This window comes from Budorcas taxicolor, chromosome 18, assembly GCF_023091745.1.
Source record: "Budorcas taxicolor isolate Tak-1 chromosome 18, Takin1.1, whole genome shotgun sequence".
NCBI classification, from domain to species: Eukaryota; Metazoa; Chordata; class Mammalia; order Artiodactyla; family Bovidae; genus Budorcas; species Budorcas taxicolor.
Window position 1 is genome coordinate 59,596,269 of NC_068927.1, and position 19,182 is coordinate 59,615,450.

General features: G+C 39.7%; 2 protein-coding genes across 2 annotated transcripts in view; both read left to right on the forward strand.

Moving 5' to 3' along the window:
* The window catches only part of LOC128063521 (zinc finger protein 350), a 442,658-nt gene that overhangs the window by 87,510 nt on the left and 335,966 nt on the right, over window positions 1-19,182 (forward strand). The window lies entirely within an intron of this gene.
* LOC128063537 (vomeronasal type-1 receptor 4-like) lies at window positions 4,558-5,495 on the forward strand. Its single transcript, XM_052656315.1, is given in 2 exon segments — window positions 4,558-4,840; window positions 4,843-5,495. Coding segments are annotated over 2 exon segments (936 nt in total).

Here is a 19,182-nt window from a genome sequence, read left to right on the forward strand (position 1 = left end):
CCTACTCTACTCTATCACCCATCATACAGCCTCTCTCCCAAACATGCCAAGTTTCTCAGAGTATGTGTTAACATCAGATGGCAGTATTTACCATACATTTGAGGTGCTGTGCATTGTAGTAAACACTGTCCTTGGGATTTTTGCAGGGTTGAAGGCCTGGAGAGTGTGGGAAGGCTCCTGCTTTCAGGCATCCACAAGTCTAGATAGAAAACTGTTCTTTTTGGAAAGATCATGTCATAAGACACACACAGAATGTGGTGACTAATTTTTATGAAAGAATGGAAAAGACCCTGATGCTGGGAAAGACTGAAGGCAGGAGAAGGGGATGACAGAGGATGAGATGGTTGGATGGCGTCGCTGACTCAATGGACATGAGTTTGAGCAAACTCCGGGAGTTGGTGATGGACAGGGAAGCCTGGAGTGCTGCAGTCCATGGGGTCATAAAGAGTCGGACATAACTGAGCTACTGAACTGAACTGATACTTTTGAGTTTCTGTGCATGTGTGCATTTTTGAGTATTTATATATGAGAATTTTTATGTGTTCAGAGTGTGCACTGATGCTCTTAACTGTGTGGTTGACATTGTATGAACATGTAATTGTGTATGTCCATGAATATGTGAATGTGTGTGACTATGTGTTTGTGTATGTCAGTATACATGCATGCTTGTTTGCATCTGTGTGTAAGCATATTGGTGTGTGTGTAGGATGGGTTGTCCACTATTATGGCTCGAGCAACTGATTTGACATTATAGAATTATTGCATATGAACCTAGTTCAAAGAGTAGATTTGTGTGTCAGGAAACCTTAATAATTGAATTTAACTATTACATGTAATGTATATATATATTCCTTAATTTAAAGAGCAAATGTGGTTATTCAAAATTCTGCACAAAAAGAAGTGTGGAGGCCTCTGTCGACCTTGTTGGTCTGTTTTGGAGGGGAAAGCCACATCTCATGAGTAGTGGGATCTTATTTCCCTGACAGGGCTCAAACTTGGGCCTCAGTAGTGGAAGCACCAAGTCCTAAATAAACACTGGACCAGCAGGGAATTCCCATTTGTTGGTCTTGAATTGAATGAGTAGCGCTGGCTTATCTGAGAGTTACAGGAATAATAGAATCTCCCTTTTAAATGATCTGCTCCTGGTTCTTTTATTTCTGAGGGACTTTTAGAACCTTCTCTTTTCTGTCAATATCAGGCTGCTTCTGCTTCCTATCACTTAGTCACCATCACTTCCTATCTGCTTAGTCACTCAGTCATGTCTGACTTTTTGCTACCCCATGGACTGTAGCCCACCAGGCTCTTCTGTCCATGGGGATTCTCCAGGCAAGAATACTGCAGTGGGTTGCCATGTCCTCCTCCAGGGGATCTTTCCAACCCAGGGATCGAACCCAGGTCTCCCACGTTGCAGTTTGATTCTTTATCATCTGAACCACCAGGGAAGCCCAGGAATATTGGAGTGGGTAGCCTATCCTTTCTCCAGGTGATCTTCTCAGGAATCGAACCTGGGTCTCCTGCACTGCGGGCAGATTCTTTACCAGCTAAGCTACCAGGGAAGCCCACCTATCACCCTAGTTAGGATCAATATCAGTAAAGTTTAGTTTCCTAATAGTTTGCTTATTTATTTATATTGAATTTTACAAATGGGCACACTGATATTTAATGAGGATTATTGACACCACATCCTTCTTGTTACTTTTATCTGTTTTGAAAACCTCAGATATTTGGACAAATTCCACTTCTTTGCTCTTAACTTAATTGATGATTTGGTCAGTATATGAAATTAGGAAAAACTTGTCCTGGGAGCAAGTTTTCAGTGAGGCAGAACCTCCATGGAGCCAGTCCCTTATATGTCAATTTTAAGTTCTTCCTGCTCCCTGCATGTAAGCCTTGTCTGCTTCCTGAGGCTCATGGAAAAATGAGCCTCAGTCACAAAAACTCCAATAGTGCCTTATGACATATTAGCTGGAAACTTAAAGTTACTCTTGACAATTAGCAACTGGGAAACTGTTTTCAAAAATAATCCCAGTTCCCAAACCTATTCTTCCCAGCTCTGCTACAGGTGACATGATAATTGCCGTTCTGAGGGGAGGGGAGGTCACAGTATCACAAACTTATATCTCAGGGTTGGGCTACCCCTCCTGCACACAAACTGATTGCTTTGACCTTCACACTGAGCCCACCATCCAGACAGCAGGAAAAAGAAACTGAATTTTTTTCAGTATTCATCAGGGAGGTAAAATCTATCCAGGAAGGATTTGTATCAGGAATCTGGTAAGTGGACATACTGGACAAAGGGAATCTCCCATGTGTGAACTTGTTTCAGCACCAAAGTCTTGCAGGAGGGTGGGATAAATCCTGAGTCTGGACTGAGATAGAAAAGGAAGATGGGGTCCTAGACCTTTCACCAATCCCTGATGCTCCTAACGTGATGTGTGTAATCCTGACTGATTGTGATTCTTGTGGTTTATTGCAGTGAATAATGAAATCTAATATTTTGTGTTCTTATGAACAAGTAAGCCTGGCGTTCAGTTTACTTTATAAGAATCAAGGACATAATTTTTAGGATTAGAAATGAAGCCATAATACTCAGTACTTGTAAGAAAGAGTAGGATGAATCTATAGGAATCATCTGATCCTGTGCAGAAATACTGTGTCTTGCAGAGGTTGCTGCAATAGAATGGTGTATGAAGTACTTAGTACATTTAATAACTGCATCTCTATTGAATATGGAGAGGCTCTTCCCACTTAGGAAAGCAGAATTTAAGAAAAATAGAACTTTATACATTTCAGATACCATTTTTAGGCTCAAATGTATCTTGTGATATTTCTATTGCTTTTACATGTTAAAATATCCATTCAGAAGACATGTGCCTTTTTTACAGTATACAATTTGCTTGCCTTAACATTTGATTTTGCACGTGTCTTGTATTTTCATATCTTTCACAAATCTTTCCTTCCTGCTAATACTTTATTGGACTCCAGTATTAATAAATTGATATATACATATATGAACTGAAAGTGCAAGTCATTCAGTCGTGTCCGACTCTTTGCGACCTCACGGACTATACCGTCCATGGAATTCTCTAGGCCAGGATACTGGAGTGGGTAGCCTTTCCCTTCTCCAGGGGATCTTTCCAATCCAGGAATCAAACCCAGGTCTCCCACATTGCAGGCAGGTTCTTTACCAGCTGAGCCACAAGGGAAGCTCAAGAATACTGGCCTGTCCCTTCTCCAGCAGATCTTCCCAACTCAGGAATTGAACCGGGGTCTCCTGCATTGCAGGCGGATTCTTTACCTACTGAGCTGTCAAGGAAGTCTCATATGAACTGAAATTAGTACTAATTTTGTTTCTACCATGCAGTATTAATTAGGCAGCAGTGTTTCCTGTCCCATTGTTCCCGTGATTTGTGCCATTGTGCTTTTGTCCTCATGTGAGAATAAATGAGTCTTTCTGTTGCCATCTTAATATTGAGCCATTCTTGTATTCATTAAATCCACCTTGTCGTGGGGCAGGTACCTGCAGTTTTATAGTGAGGCAGTACATTTCCCACTAAATCAAATTCACAAGGGAATGCTTTCCCTTTTCATCCTCCTCCCAAGAACAAAGCTTTTAAAAATATGGTGTTAATGAAACTTTTGAAGCCTGTTAGCTAATGTGACTGGAGAAGGCAATGGCACTCCACTCCAGTACTCTTGCCTGGAAAATCCCATGGACGGAGGAGCCTGGTAGGCTGCAGTCCATGGGGTCGCTGAGAGTTGGACACGACTCAGTGACTTCACTTTCACTTTTCACTTTCATGCATTGGAGGAGGAAATGGCAACCCACTCCAGTGTTCTTGTCTGGAGAATCCCAGGGATGGTGGAGCCTGGTGGGCTGCCATCTATGAGGTCGCACAGAGTTGGACACGACTGAAGCGACTTGGCAGCAGCAGCAGCAGTACATTTACATTTAATTAAGATTTCTTTTTTTTATTCAAAATTTGTTCTTGCCCATAGAATGACTCTTCATAAATCAGTGGGAATTTGTCACTACCTAAATTTTAAAATAAAATTCTACAAAGCTAAATTGAAATGACAGGGTTCAAAACCAAAACTAAATCTAGACCTGGTTTATTGAAGAACACAGGTAACTAGGATTTGAGTACATCTGGATTAAATGCACTATTGTTATCAGCCAATCCAGGGTCAAATCATCTGCCCCCAACCAGTGACTGAATTTAGACCTAACACTTAACTTCTTTGTGTTGGTGTTTGTCTCATCTTTATAAGGAAGAAAATAGTGTCTGCCTCATATATTTGTGAGGAATAAAGAGGCTATCACATGTGTGTCTTCCATTGCACTGATTCATACACTATAAGTGTTCTTTAATGATTATACATTCAACTGTTGGAAGCACTGATATGACATGAAAAAAAATTCTTTCAAAATAGGAAGTATTGGTACGTGGAGAACGTTGGACTTCCATCGACCTGCTGCCTGTGGTCCACAACTCATATTCCTATTCAGGACCTTCTAGCTCAGAAGACAACCATCCGTTACTCAGACCTGACAGCATGGCTGCAGGTGATTTGGCAGCAGGATTCATCTTATTATCACAGACAGTAGTTGGAATGCTGGGGAATTTCTCTCTTCTTTACCATTATCTCTTCCTGTATTGCACTGGATATAGGCTGAGGACCGTCGATTTGATTGTGAAGAACCTGACTGTAGGTAACATCTTGGTTCTGTTCGCTGCTGGATTCCACAGTACAATGACAAATTTTGGGTGGAATCATCTCAACAGTGGATCTGCATGCAGATTTTTTGCATATGTTCGTGGAGTGGGCAGGGGAACATCCATGGCATCACCTGCATCTTGAGTGTCTTCCAGGCCATCACGATCAGCCCCAGGAACTCCAGGTGGGCAAAGCTTAAAGTGCAAGCTCTCAAGTTCATTGTCCCTTCAATTTTCCTGTGCTGGATCCTGAACCTGCTGGTAAATCTAAATTATCCTATTTTTGTGACTCGAATAATGAACAACAAAAGCATCACTAATAGAAAAAGTTTCAGACATTGTACTGCTATTCATCATGATCGTTCTGGAGACATATTTATAGCAATGATGTTCTTCCCTGTTGTGTTGTGCTTTCTGCTCATGATCTGGACCAGTGGCTCCACAGTTTTCATCCTTTACAGGCACAAGCAGAGGGTCCAAAACTTTCATAGAATCAGTGTCTCCTCCATATCCTCTGGTGAGTCCAGAGCCACCAAAACCATTCTTCTCCTGGTGAGCATCTTTGTTATTTTTAACACTCTTTCCTCCATCTCTTATATTGTTTTGGGTCTTTTGAACAATCCTAGTTTGTTCATTTCAACCATGTCGTCAATAATCACTTCATATTTCCCAACTGTCAGTCCCTTTTTGCTCATGAGTCGTGACCCCACAATATCCAGGCTCTGCTTTGCTGGGAAGAGGAATACAAACGCCCCTACCCTTATGAGAAAGATGTAAATGGTATGTATTTGGCTTTTATTCATTTGGCTTGTTCGGTGCTTCCCTCAGAGTCCTAGGTCAAATTGTGAGTGGTTTACCAGAGGATGTTAAACAGGAGTGGTGAGCATCTTTTTCAAAGTAAACAATGTTATGGGAGTGTTGGTAAAGAAGTATTATGTAATTATCTTCTCAATACTTCTGTAATGGGTGTATTGCTAGTGCCTGCATTTAGGAGTTCAGAATTTATGCAATAATAAACACCAGGTCCACAAACACTCTGACTGTTATGAAGTATACTACTGTGTAACTTAAATGGATCACTGTAAATTTCCTAGAAATGGAGTAGGCATGGAATATTAGGAAATGGGTGAAAATGGAAGACAATGTGACAGGTCATTTCTGAAACTGAAGGCAGTGGTGCTGGAGGGGAAATTCAGTCCTTCCACAAAGCTTTTGGGAGCTAGTCATGAGTTTTGTCCATTATATTCTTAGAATGAAGACAGTCATTTACATGAAATATGGTGTTTTGTAGGGAGATGAGCATGTTTCAACATTTTCATGTAGGAACATCCTGACTGACCTGAAGAAGGGCAAAGTAGAAGACAAAAATACATTTTACCATAGTTTTGAGCAACATCAGGTCATTGTGAAAATGGAAAAAGATATGAATTGCATGGGAGTGGAATCTGTAGAAGACAGAATTTTCATTCTTTTGTGAAAATGACTTGAACATACTGGGAAGGAAGAGGCTTGAAGGTGCATGCTCATATCTTCAAATCTATGAAATTAGCTTGCAGTGGAAAGATTCATTAAGTTTGGAGCACTGCAGGAAGAGCCATTTAAAAAAGAAAGACATGAATCTATTCTATGTATATAGAGTTTGTGGTTCCTTGATTTTCAAGGGCAAATTGAGCATTGCCTCGGTTTTGGTAAAGATTTTTCTATGGTTGTCTTTGTATTGACAACCTGAAGCCAATAAAAGTATTGAGAATTCAACCACTTGAAAAACAAAATAATTATTTTGACCCAATGGATATACAGACTGAATCTCACTTCGTTATCAATCACAAACTGGATCACAAAGCAAGAAGAAAATACAGACATGACCATACCTACAAGTATCTCTCTCTCTCTCTTTGAGTTGCATAAAGTGTATTTTTCATTTTTGTATTTTAATCCTATTATTTGTCCATTATCTCTTGGAAAAGCAGCTAATGAATGTAGTAACAAAATTTTGATAATTACTTACATTTAGTATAATAACTGATACTTTTGTGTATCAATAGTTTATTTTCTTATTTTATCTCTGTTAAGCTTGTTTCAATGAATTTTCAAATATAATTCTACCTTACAACTTTGATCTTTTCTTTGAAAGATGTATTTTCAGTATGTGTTAGCTTTTACTGAGAAATTTAGCATAAATTTAAAAGCAAAGATATATGTATATGTATAGATGATTCACTTTGCTCTAACCTGAAACTAACACAACATTGTAAATCAACTTGTTGTTATTGTTCAGCCACTCAGTCATGTTCTACTCTTTGTGGCCCCATGGACTGCAGCATGCCAGGCTAGAGTCGGTGATGCCATCCAACCATCTCATCCTCTGTCATCCTGTCCTCCTCCTGCCTTCAATCTTCCCCAGCTTGAGGGTCTTTTCTAATGAGTCGGCCCTTCGCATCAGGTGGTCAAATTACTGGAGCTTCAGCATCAGTCCTTCCAATGAATACTCAGGACTGATTCCTTTAGGGTTGACTGGTTTGATCTCCTTGCAGTCCAAGGGACTCTCAAGAGTCTTCTCCAACACCACAGTTCAAAAGCATCAATTCTTTCATGCTCAGCCTTCTTTACGGTCCAACTCTCACATCCATACATGACTACTTGAGAAACCATAGCTTTGACTATACAGACCTTTGTTGGCAAAGTCATTGCTTTTAATATGCTGTCTAGGTTAGTCATAGCTTTTCTTCCATGGAGAAAGTGTCTTTTCATTGAATGGCTGCAGTCACTGTCCGCAGTGATTTTGGAGGCCAAAAAAATAAAATCTGTCACTGTTTTCATTGTTTCCTTTTCTATTTGCCATGAAGTGATGGGACTGGATGCCATGATCTTCACTTTTTGAATGTTGAGTTTTAAGCCAGTTTTTTCACTATCCTCATTCACCTACATTAAGAGACTCTTCAGTTCCTCTTTGGTTTCTGCCATAAGGGTGATGTCATCTGCATATCTTAGGTTACTGATATTTCTCCTGGCAATCTTGATTCCAGCTTCATCCAGCCCATCATTTTGCCTGAAGTACTCTGCATAAAAGTTAAATAATCAGTGTGAAAACATACAGCCTTGATGTACTCCTTTCCCAATTTGGACCAGTCAGTTGTTCCATGTCCAGTTTTAACTGTTACTTCTTGACCTGCATACAGGTTTTTTGACCTGCATATACTTGTAAATCAACTATACTCTAGTAAAAATTTTAAAAGTGGAATAAAAAGTAAAAAATGACATTCAGTGTCATTTTATCTAATGCTGTAAGGACATTGAAATAATAATCTTCATTGTACCTCATTTCCCCCACCTCAAAGGTCATCATGGTTATTGTATTTTTAAAATGCTCCTTTGAACATTGCAGTGCATGTTACTTTTTTCCCCCCATACCACATTTCATGTATTTCCCTGACCAGAAATCAAACCCATGCCCCTTCTGCAGTGGCAGCACCAAGTCTTAACCACTAGACCCCCAGGAGAGTCCTGCATGTTGCTTTTGAATTATTGTTGTTTCTTTTAAATGTATAGTCAGGTGTGGAATTGCTGGATCATATACTAGTTCAATCTGAGTGTTTCTGAGAAACTTCCATACTATTTTCCTTAGCGGCTGCACTAATTTACATTCGTGTTAACAGTGTAAAAGGGTTTTCTTTTCTGTACAAACTGGCTGACATTTCTGTTTGTCAGTTTTCTTGATGCTAGCCATTTTGACAGGTATGAGGTGATACCTCATTGTTTTGATTTACATTTTTTGTTTCACTTCTATTTGTTTTTGGCTGAGCTGGGTCTTCATTGCTGCAGTGGCTTTTCTCCACTTTTGAGGAGCAGGGATTACTCTTTGTTGCAGTGCACAGGCTTTTCATTGTGATGGTTTCTATTGCTGCCTAGCAGGGGTTCTGGGGCACGAGGGCTTCAGTAGTAGTGGGTTGCAGGATCTAGAGCACAGGCTCAGTAGTTGTGGCCCGTGGGCTTTGTTGCCCTGTGGCATGTGAGATCTTTTCAAACCAGGGATAAACCTCTGTCTCCTACTTTGGCAGGCAGATTCTAACCTCTGAATCACCAAGGAAGTCCCTGATTGGCATTTTTGATGATGAGCAGTGTTGCATATCTTTTCATGGTCTTGTTATCCATTTGTATGTCTTCTTTAGAAAAATATCTATTCAGGTCTTTCATTGATTTTTATTTGGAGTTTTTGGTTTTTGATAGTGAATTTTCCTTTTAATTAATTAATTTATTTTAATTGGAGGCTAATTACTTTACAATATTGTAGTGGTTTTGCCATACACTGACATGAATCAGCCACGGGTGTACCTGTGTCCCCCATCCTGAACAGACCCCACCAGCTCCCTCCCCATCCCATCCCTCAGGGTCATCCCAGTGCATCAGCCCTGATCACCCTGTCTCATGCATCAAACCTGGACTGGTGCTCTATTTCACATATGGTAATATACATGCTTCAATGCTATTCTCTCAAATCATCTCACCCTCACCTTCTCCCCCAGAGTCTAAAAGTCTGTTCTTTACATCTGTGTCTGTTTTGCTGTCTTGCATATAAGGTCATCATTACCATCTTTCTAAATTCCATATATATGCATTAATATACTGTATTGGTATTTTTCTTTCTGACTTACTTCACTCTGTATAATAGGCTCCACTTTCATCCACCTCATTAGAACTGATTCAAATGTATTCTTTTTAATGGCTGAGTAATACTCCATTGTGTATATGTACCACAGCTTTCTTATCCATTTGTTTGCTGATGGACACCTAGGTTGTTTCCATGTCCTAGCTATTGTAAACAGTGCTGCTATGAACACTGGGGTGCATGCATCTCTTTCACTTCTGGTTTCCTCTGTGTGTATGCCCAGCAGTGGCAATGCTGGGTTGTACAGAAGTTCTATTTCCAGTTTTTTAAGGAATTGCCACACTGTTCTCCGTAGTGGCTGCACTAGTTTGCATTCCCACCAACAGTGTAGGAGGGTTCCCTTTTCTCCACAAACTCTCCAGCATTTACTGTTTGTAGACTTTTTGATAGCAGCCATTCTGACTGGTGAGAGATGGTACCTCATTGTGGTTTTGATTTGCATTTCTCTGATAATGAGTGATGTTGAGCATCTTTTCATGTGTTTATTAGCTATCTATATGTCTTCTTTGGAGAAATGTCTGTTTAGTTCTTTGGCCCATTTTTTGATTGGGTCACTTATTTTTCTGGAATTGAGCTGCAGGAGTTGCTTGTATGTTTTTGAGATTAATTATTTGTCAGTTGTTTCATTTGGTATTATTTTCTCCCATTCTGAAGGCTGTCTTTTCACCTTGCTTATAGTTTCCTTCGTTGTGCAAAAGCGTATAAGTTTAATCAGGCCTCATTTTTGGAGAAGGAAATGGCAACCCACTCCAGTGTTCTTGCCTGGAGAATCCCAGGGACAGGGGAGCCTGGTGGGCTGCCATCTATGGGGTTGCACAGAGTCGGACATGACTGCAGTGACTTAGCAGCAGGCCTCATTTGTTTATTTTTGCTTTTATTTCCATCCCTCTGGGAAGTGGGTCATAGAGGACCCTGCTGTGATTTATGTCAGAGAGTGTTTTGCCTATGTTTTCCTCTGGGAGTTTTATACTTTCTGGTCTTATATTTAGATCTTTAATCCATTTTGAGTTTATTTGTGTGTATGGTGTTAGAAAGTGTTCCAGTTTCATTCTTTTACAAGTGGTTGACCAGTTTTCCCAGCACCACTTGTTAAAGAGATTGTCTTTTCTCCATTGTATTGCCTCCTTTGTCAAAGATAAGGTGTCCATAGGTGTATGGATTTATGTCTGGGCTTTCTATTTTGTTCCATTGATCTATATTTCTGTCTTTGTGCTAGTGCCATACTGTCTTGATGACTGTAGCTTTGTAGTATAGTCTGAAGTCAGGCAGGTTGATTCCTCCAGTTCCATTCTTCTTTCTCAAGATTGCTTTGTCTGTTCGAGGTTTTTTTATTTCCATATAAATTGTGAAATTATTTGTTCTAGTTCTGTTGCATTGAATCTGTAGATTGCTTTGGGTAGTATACTCATTTTCACTATATTGATTCTTCTGATCCGTGAACATGGTATATTTCTCCATCTATTTGTGTCCTCTTTGATTTCTTTCATCAGTGTTTTATAGTTTTCTGTGTATAGGACTTTTGTTTCTTTAGGTAGACTTATTCCTAAGTATTTTATTCTTTTCATTGCAATGGTGAAAGGAATTGTTTCCTTAATTTTTCTTTCTATTTTCTCATTGTTAGTGTATAGGAATGCAAGGGGTTTCTCTGTGTTAATTTTATATCCTGCAGCTTTACTACATTCATTGATTAGCTCTAGTAATTTTCTGGTAGTGTCTTTCAGGTTTTCTATGTAGAGGATCACGTCATCTGCAAACAGTGAGTGTTTTACTTCTTCTTTTCCAATCTGGATTCCTTTTATTTCTTTTTCTTCTCTGATTCCTGTGGCTAAAACTTTCAAAACTATGTTAAAGAGTAGCAGTGAAAGTGGGCACCCTTGTCTTGTTTCTGACTTTAGGGGAAATGCTTTCAGTTTTTCCCCATTGAGGATAGTGTTTGCTGTGCATTTATTCTATATGACTTTTATTACGTTGAGGTATGTTCCTTTTATGCCTGCTTTCTGGAAGGTTTTTTATCATAATGGATGTTGAATTTTGTCAACATCTATTTCTCTGCATCTATTGAGATAATCATATGATTTTTATCTTTCAATTTGTTAATGTGATGTATCACATTGATTGATTTGCAAATATTGAAGAATCCTTGCATCCCTGGGACAAAGCCTGCTTGATCATGATGTATGATCTTTTTCATATGTTGTTGGATTCTGTTTGCTAGAATTTTGTTAAGGATTTTTGCCTTTATGTTTATCAGTGATATTGGCCTATAGTTTTCTTTTCTTGTGGCATCTTTGTCTGGTTTTGGTATTAGGGTGATGGTGGCCTCATAGAATGCGTTTGGAAGTTTACCTTCCTCTGCAATTTCCTGAGAGAGTTTGAGTAGGATCAGTTCAGTTCAGTCGCTCAGTCGTGTCCGACTCTGCGATCCCATGAATTGCAGCACGCCAGGCCTCTCTGTCCATCTCAAACTCCCTGAGTTCACTCAAACTCACATCCATCGAGTCGGTGATGACATCCAGCCATCTCATCCTCTGTTGTCCCCTTCTCCTCCTGCCCCCAGTCCCTCCCAGCATCAGAGTTGAGTAGGATAAATGTTAGCTATTCTCTAAATTTTTGGTGGAATTCACCTGTGAAGCCATCTGGTCCTGGACTTTTGTTTGTTGGAAGACTTTTAATTACAGTTTCAATTTCTGTGCTTGTGATGGGTCTGTTAAGATTTTCTGTTTCTTCCTGGTTCAGTTTTGGAAGGTTATACTTTTCTAAGAATTCATCCACTTTGTCCAAGTTGTCCATTTTATTGGCATATAGTTGCTAATAGTAGTCTCTTACGAGCCTTTGTATTTCTGTGTTGTCTGTTGTGATTTCTCCATTTTCATGTCTAATTTTGTCACTTTGATTCTTCTCCCTTTTTTTCTGGATGAGTCTGGCTAATAGTTTGTCCATTTTATTTATCTTCTCAAAGAACCAGCTTTTAGTTTTATTGATTTCTGTTATAGTCTCCTTTCTTGTTTTTCATTTATTTCTGCCCTAATTTTTATGATTTCTTTCCTTCTATGAACCCTGGGGTTCTTCATTTCTTCTTTTTCTATTTGCTTTAGGTTAGAGTTAGGTTATTTATTTGATTTTTCTCTTGTTTCTTGAGGTAAGCTTGTATTGCTATCAACCTTCCCCTTAGCACTGCTTTTACTGAATCCCATAGGTTTTGGGCTGTTGTGTTTTCATTTTCATTCGTTTCTATGCATATTTTTATTTCTTTTTTGATTTCTTCTTTGATTTGTTGGTTATTCAGAAGTGTGTTTTCTAGCCTCCATATTTTTTTTGTTTTTAATAGTTTTTTTTCCTGTGGTTGACATCTAATCTTACTACATTGTGATCAGAAAAGAGGCTTGAAATGATTTCAATTTTTGTGAATTTTCCAAGGCTAGATTTATGGCTTAGGATATGATCTGTCCTGGAGAAGGTTCTGCGTGCACTTGAGGAAAAGGTGAAATTCATTGTTTTGGGGTGAAATATCCTATAGATATCAATTAGGTCTAACTGGTCCATTGTATCTTATAAGTTGGTGTTTTCTTGCTAATTTTCTGTTTAGTTGATCTATCCATAGGAGTTAATGGGATACTTAAAGTCTCCCATTTATTACTGTGTTACTATTAATTTCCCCTTTCATACTTGTTAGCATTTGCCTTACATATTGTGGTACTCCTATGTTGGGTGCATATATATTTATAATTGTTATATCTTCTTCTTGGATTGATCCTTTGATCATTATGTGTCCTTCTTTGTCTCTTTTCATGGCCTTTATTTCAAAGTCTATTTTATCTGATATGAGTATTGCTACTTCTGCTTTCTTTGGTCTCCATTTGCATGAAATATCTTTTTCCAGCCCTTCACTTTCAGTCTGTATGTGTCCCTTGTTTTGAGGTGGGTCTTTTGTAGACAGCATAGGTAGGGGTCTTGTTTTTGTATCCATTCAGCCAGTCTTTGTCTTTCAGTTGGGGCATTCAACCCATTTAAATTACCTTTTAAGGTAATTATTGATAAGTATGATCCTGTTGCCATTTACTTTATTGTTTTTGGTTCAAGTTTATACACCTTTTCTGTGTTTCTTGTCTAGAGAAGATCCTTTAGCATTTGTTGAAGAGCTGGTTTGGTGGCGCTGAATTCTCTGAGCTTTTGCTTGTCTGTAAAGCTTTTGATTCTCCTTCATATTTGAATGAGATCCTTGCTGGGTATAGTAATCTGGGTTTTATGTTTTTCTCTTTCATCACTTTAAGTAAGTCTTGCCATTCTCATCTGGTCTGAAGAGTTTCTATTGAAAGATCAGCTATTATCCTTATGGGAATCCCCTTTTATGTTATTTTTTGCTTTTCCCTTGCTGCTTTTAATATTTGCTCTTTGTGGTTGATCTTCATCAATTTGATTAATATGTGTCTTGGGGTGTTTTGCCAGCAAATTTGGAAAACTCAGCAGTGACCACAGGACTGGAAAAGGTCAGTTTTCATTCCAATCCCAAAGAAAGACAATGCCAAAGAATGCTCAAACTACCACACAGTTGCACTAATCTCACACACTAGTAAAGTAATGCTCAAAATTCTCCAATCCAGGCTTCAGCAATACATGAACTGTGAACTTCCAGATGTTCAAGCTGGTTTTAGAAAAGGCAGAGGAACCAGAGATCAAATTGCCAACATCTGCTGGATCATGGAAAAAGCAAGAGAGTTCCAGAAAAACATCTATTTCTGCTTTATTGACTATGCCAAAGCCTTTGACTGTGTGGATCACAAGAAACTGTGGAAAATTCTGAGAGAGAATTTCCCAATATTCCCATACCAGACCACCTAACCTGCCTCTTGAGAAATGTGTATGCAGGTCAGGAAGTAACAGTTAGAATGGGACATGGAACAACAGACTAGTTGCAAATAGGAAAAGGAGTACGTCAAGGCTGTATATTGTCACCCTGCTTATTTAACTTATATGCAGAGTACATCATCAGAAATGCTGGACTGGAAGAAGCACAAGCTGGAATCAAGATTGCCGGGAGAAATATCAATAACCTCAGATATGCAGATGACACCACCCATATGGCAGAAAGTGAAGAGGAACTAAAAAGCCTCTTGATGAAAGTGAAAGAGGAGAATGAAAAAGTTGGCTTAATGCTTAACATTCAGAAAATGAAGATCATGGCATCTTGTCCCATCACTTCATGGGAAATAGATGGGGAAACAGTGTCAGACTTTATTTTTGGGGGCTCCATAATCACTGCAGATGGTGATTGCAGCCATGAAATTAAAAGATGCTTACTCCTCAGAAGAAAAGTTATAACCAACCTAGATAGCATATTGAAAAGCAGAGACATTACTTTGCCAACAAAGGTCCACCTAGTCAAGGCTATGGTTTTTCCAGTGGTCATGTATGGATGTGAGATTTGGACTGTGAAGAAAGCTGAGCACCAAAGAATCGATGCCTTTGAACTGTGATCCCAGAGTGCAGCCCCGGTGTATCCACGGAATTTGAAGCGGGGATGGAGTCAGTGATTAAAGAGAGATTAATTAGAGATTTAAAGAGAGATTAGAGAAGAATAATGTAGCGAAAAAATAGAGAAGAGAAGAGGCTGTATTCCTTGGTTTACACAAAAATCTAATAAAGTCTCGAAACAAGAGACTTGCTTGTTCATGTAGGCCACAGGTGCCCGCTTGAATAGAGGAGGGTGCCCCACCTTGGACTCCCTCTTGCGTGGGTCTTAGAAGCCCGGGCAGAAAAGTGAAAGCACGGAGCCTCTGTGTTCCAAAGGATCAGTCTGAAAAAAAAAGGGAGGGATAGGGAGAAAGAGAGAGAGAAAGAATTGACATGAGGAAGGCCAAGCCTGCGCAAAAACCCCATAACTTTATTGTCAAAAGGTGCTTATATACCCTAAGTTTTACATAATGGAAGATGCAGAGTCACTCAGGGGCAGTAGTCCTGACCCTTATCGATATCAGGCTTTCTTTCTGCATATCTTTCCATATACAAAAGGTCTCAGGTGATTTACATTATCTTCTGGCCAAGAGGCCTGTTAACATTTTATGGCTCTTTTCCTTAATGAATGTTAATCAATCAAAAAACTTATTTTCCCTTGAAGTGTTTTTCTTTAATCTGCATCACCCTCAAAGTACTAGATAAAGTTACACCCTTATAGAACAAAGGTGCAGTGGGTTACAAAAAAGAAAGTACTTAACTCAAAGATCTAATGTTGCTACTTGTTTTTTCTATATACCAACTATATTAATTAATGCACCCCAGGGTACACAACAAATAAAGGATATGAAAACCTGGCAGCAAGTATTGGCTCCACAATGAAACCCTTAACCAGTTCTATTCTAATGATTTTTAACTCCTCAAAAGGCTGTACATTCCTAGAATTTTTTAAGCTTCCTGTGCCTCTCGAGGTTGGGAGGCTGTAAACAATCATATGCGTAGTTGTAAAAAGTTTGGATAAACCTGTCAGGCAAGTTAGAAAGCTACCAGAGGGGTTTGAATTGAAACACTCCAATTACACCCAGGAGACTTATTAACTGGAGCTCTAAGTTAATTTTCTTTAGAGAAAGGTGGTCGGGGATAGCCCCCCGTTAATGTCAGAGGTGTTGGTGAGAGACATGAAATAATAAAAGAGACAGATTATGGTTTCGGGGTTGATGCTCGGGCAGAGGACCCCTTGAGACCTGATCTGCCTTGCCCTGTCAGGCTTTTCCGCATGACCTTGTAATGGGTGGGATCTCCTGTGCTGGCTCCCGGCACTGTGGTGTTGGAGAAGACTCTTGAGAGTCCCTTGGACTGCAAGGAGATCCAACCAGTCCATTCTAAAGGAGATCAGCCCTTGGTGTTTTTTGGAAGGAATGATGCTAAAGCTGAAACTCCAGTACTTTGGCCACCTCATGTGAAGAGTTGACTCATTGTAAAACACTCTGATACTGGGAGGGATTGGGGGCAGGAGGAGAAGGGGACGACAGAGGATGAGATGGCTGGATGGCATCACCAACTCGATGGATGTGAGTTTGAGTGAACTCCAGGAGTTGGTGATGGACAGGGAGGCTGGCGTGCTGCAATTCATGGGGTCGCAAAGAGTCGGACACGACTGAACGACCGAACTGAACTGGAGTGTTTTGCCTTGGGTTTATCCTATTTGGGACTCTCTGGGTTTCTTGGGCTTGGGTGGCAATTTCCATCCCGATTTTAGGGAAGTTTTCAACTATTCTCTCCTCAAACATTTTCTCATGGCCTTCTTTTTGTCTTCTTCTGAGACTCCTATGATTCAAATGTTGGGGCTTTTGACATTTTCCCAGTGGTCTCTGAGGTTGTCCTCATTTCTTTTAGTTCTTTTTTGGTTTTTCTTCTCTTCTTCATTGATTTTCACCATTGTATCTTCCACCTCACTTATCCTGTCTTCTACCTCTGTCCCTAACTCTTTTGTCTCTCTTTTTGTCTTTTATATTTTGTCCTACCTCCTTTTGAAGAGAATGGGCTGCCTTTCTGGGTGCCTGGTGTCCTCCACCAATGTTCAGAAATTGTTTTGCGGAAGTTGCTCAGCATGCAAATGATCTCCTGATGAATTTGTGGGAGAGAAAGTGGTCTCCCCATCCTATTTCTCTGCCCTATTGAATTTTTTGAGTTATTCATATCTTTTAGAGGTTAACCCCTCATCAGTCATATCACTTGCAAGTATTTTCTCCCATTCTGTAAGTTGTCTTTCCATTTTGTCAGTACTTGCCTTTGCTGTGAAATGGACTTTGGGTTTAATTAGGTATCTTATTAGTTTATCATTGCTTTGGTTTTTTTCTCCTTAGGAGACAGATCCAAAAAAAAAAAAAAAAGTAAATGTAATTAATGCCAGAGACTATTCTTCCTATGTTGTCTTCAGGCGGGTTTTTTTTTATTACTACCCATTCTCTTTGCCCACAAAAATATAAGCTGTACAAGCGTAGGAAACGTGTGCCTTCTTCATGGAGTTCTGTCCACTGCCAGCAGGTCAAGTGCTTGACACAGCAGGTAAAATATGTCCAATATATTTTATGGAAGGAATGGATTAATTTTTCCAATGCTTGTTGAGGTGTTACCTACCTTCTTTGTGTTACTATAATGTACTTTCTTTTTCACCTGCTGTCTCCATTTTGCAAATCATCTTTGTAACTATCAGTCTGTTTTGTTGTGTTATTTTCCTATCACTGTTTTAGTGACTTGTGTTTATTCCAAACAATCCTGACAGCAGATATGAGTTGGTTTTCTCCACTCTGCAAAGAAATTGTTCAACTCTCTGGACCCCCACTCTGTTTCCTGTAACTCACTTCAACTATGACACTAACCACCTAGTTCAGACTCTACAAGACTCTCCTCAGTTCAGCTGCATGTCCCAATATTGGGGGCCCAGGATACCTATACTTCTGTCTGACTTGACTGTAAAATCAGGTATCCCATACTCAGCCATCCTCCAGTTCAAGATGAAGAATTGGCTGGAATATGCACAAAACTATGGGGAACCTTTTAACTTACTACCACAGTTTATTATAAAGGATACAGAGGAATGGACAGATGAACAAGTGTATTGGGTGAGTTCTGGAAGGAGCCCAAGCACAGGAGTTGGGTATCACCACCCTCCCTGCAGGTGGATGTGTTGTCCAACTCTGAAGCTTTCTGTGCCCATTTTTAAGGGATTTTTATGGAGGTTTCATCATTGATTAAATCTTGGTAATTGATGAGTAAGCTTAACCTCAAGCCCCTCTTCTCTATCTGGATCTCGTGGTGGGGTGGTAATCCTGAAACTTCCAACTGAATCATTGGTTCATCTGACAGCCAGTTTCCCATCTTGGAGCTCTCTATGAGCCCATTTCTCTCTAAGATCACCTCATTAACACGAACTCAGATCTAACTAACTGACAAAACATGGTCCACTGGAGGAGGGAATGGAAAACCACTCCAGTAGACTTGCTTCCAGAACCCCATAAACAGTATGAAAAGGCAAAAAGATATGACACCAGAAGATGAGCCCCCACAGTTGGAAGGTGTCCAATACGCTGCTGGGGAAGAGTGCAGAAATAGTTCCAGAAAGAATGAAGCAGTCGGCCCAAAGAGGAAATAATGCTGTTATGGATGTGTCTGGTGGTGACAGTAAAGTCCAATGCTGTAAAAACATTATTGCATAGGAACCTGGAGTGTTAGGTCCATAAATCAAGGTAAATTGGACGTGGTCAAGCAGGAGATGGCAAGAGTGAACATAGACATCTTAAGAATCAGTGAACAAAAATGGATGGCAACAGGCGAATTTAATTCATATGACCTTATATCTTCCTGTGGCAAGAATCCCTTAAAAGAAATGGAGTAGCCCTCATCGTCAACCAAAGAGTCTGAAATGCATTACTTGGGTACAGTCTAAAAAATGACAGAATGATTTCAGTTCATTTCCAGGCAAATTATTCAACATCACAGTCATAAAAGCCTGTGCCACAACCAGAAATGCTGAAGAAGCTGAAGTCTAACAGTTCTATGGAGACCTATGAAAACTTCTAGAACTAACATCCCCAAAATATATTATTTTCATCAAAGAGGATTAGAATTCAAAAGTAGAAAATCAAGATATACCTGGAGTAACAGGCAGGTTTGGCCTTGAGTACAAAGTGAAGCAGGGCAAAGGCTAACAAGAGTTTTGTCAAGAGACCTTTGCTATGACCTTTGTCAACACACTGGTCATAGCAAACACCCTCTTCCAGCAACAAAAGAGACAACTCTTCACATGGACATCCTCAGAAGTTCAGTACAGAAATCAAGTTGATT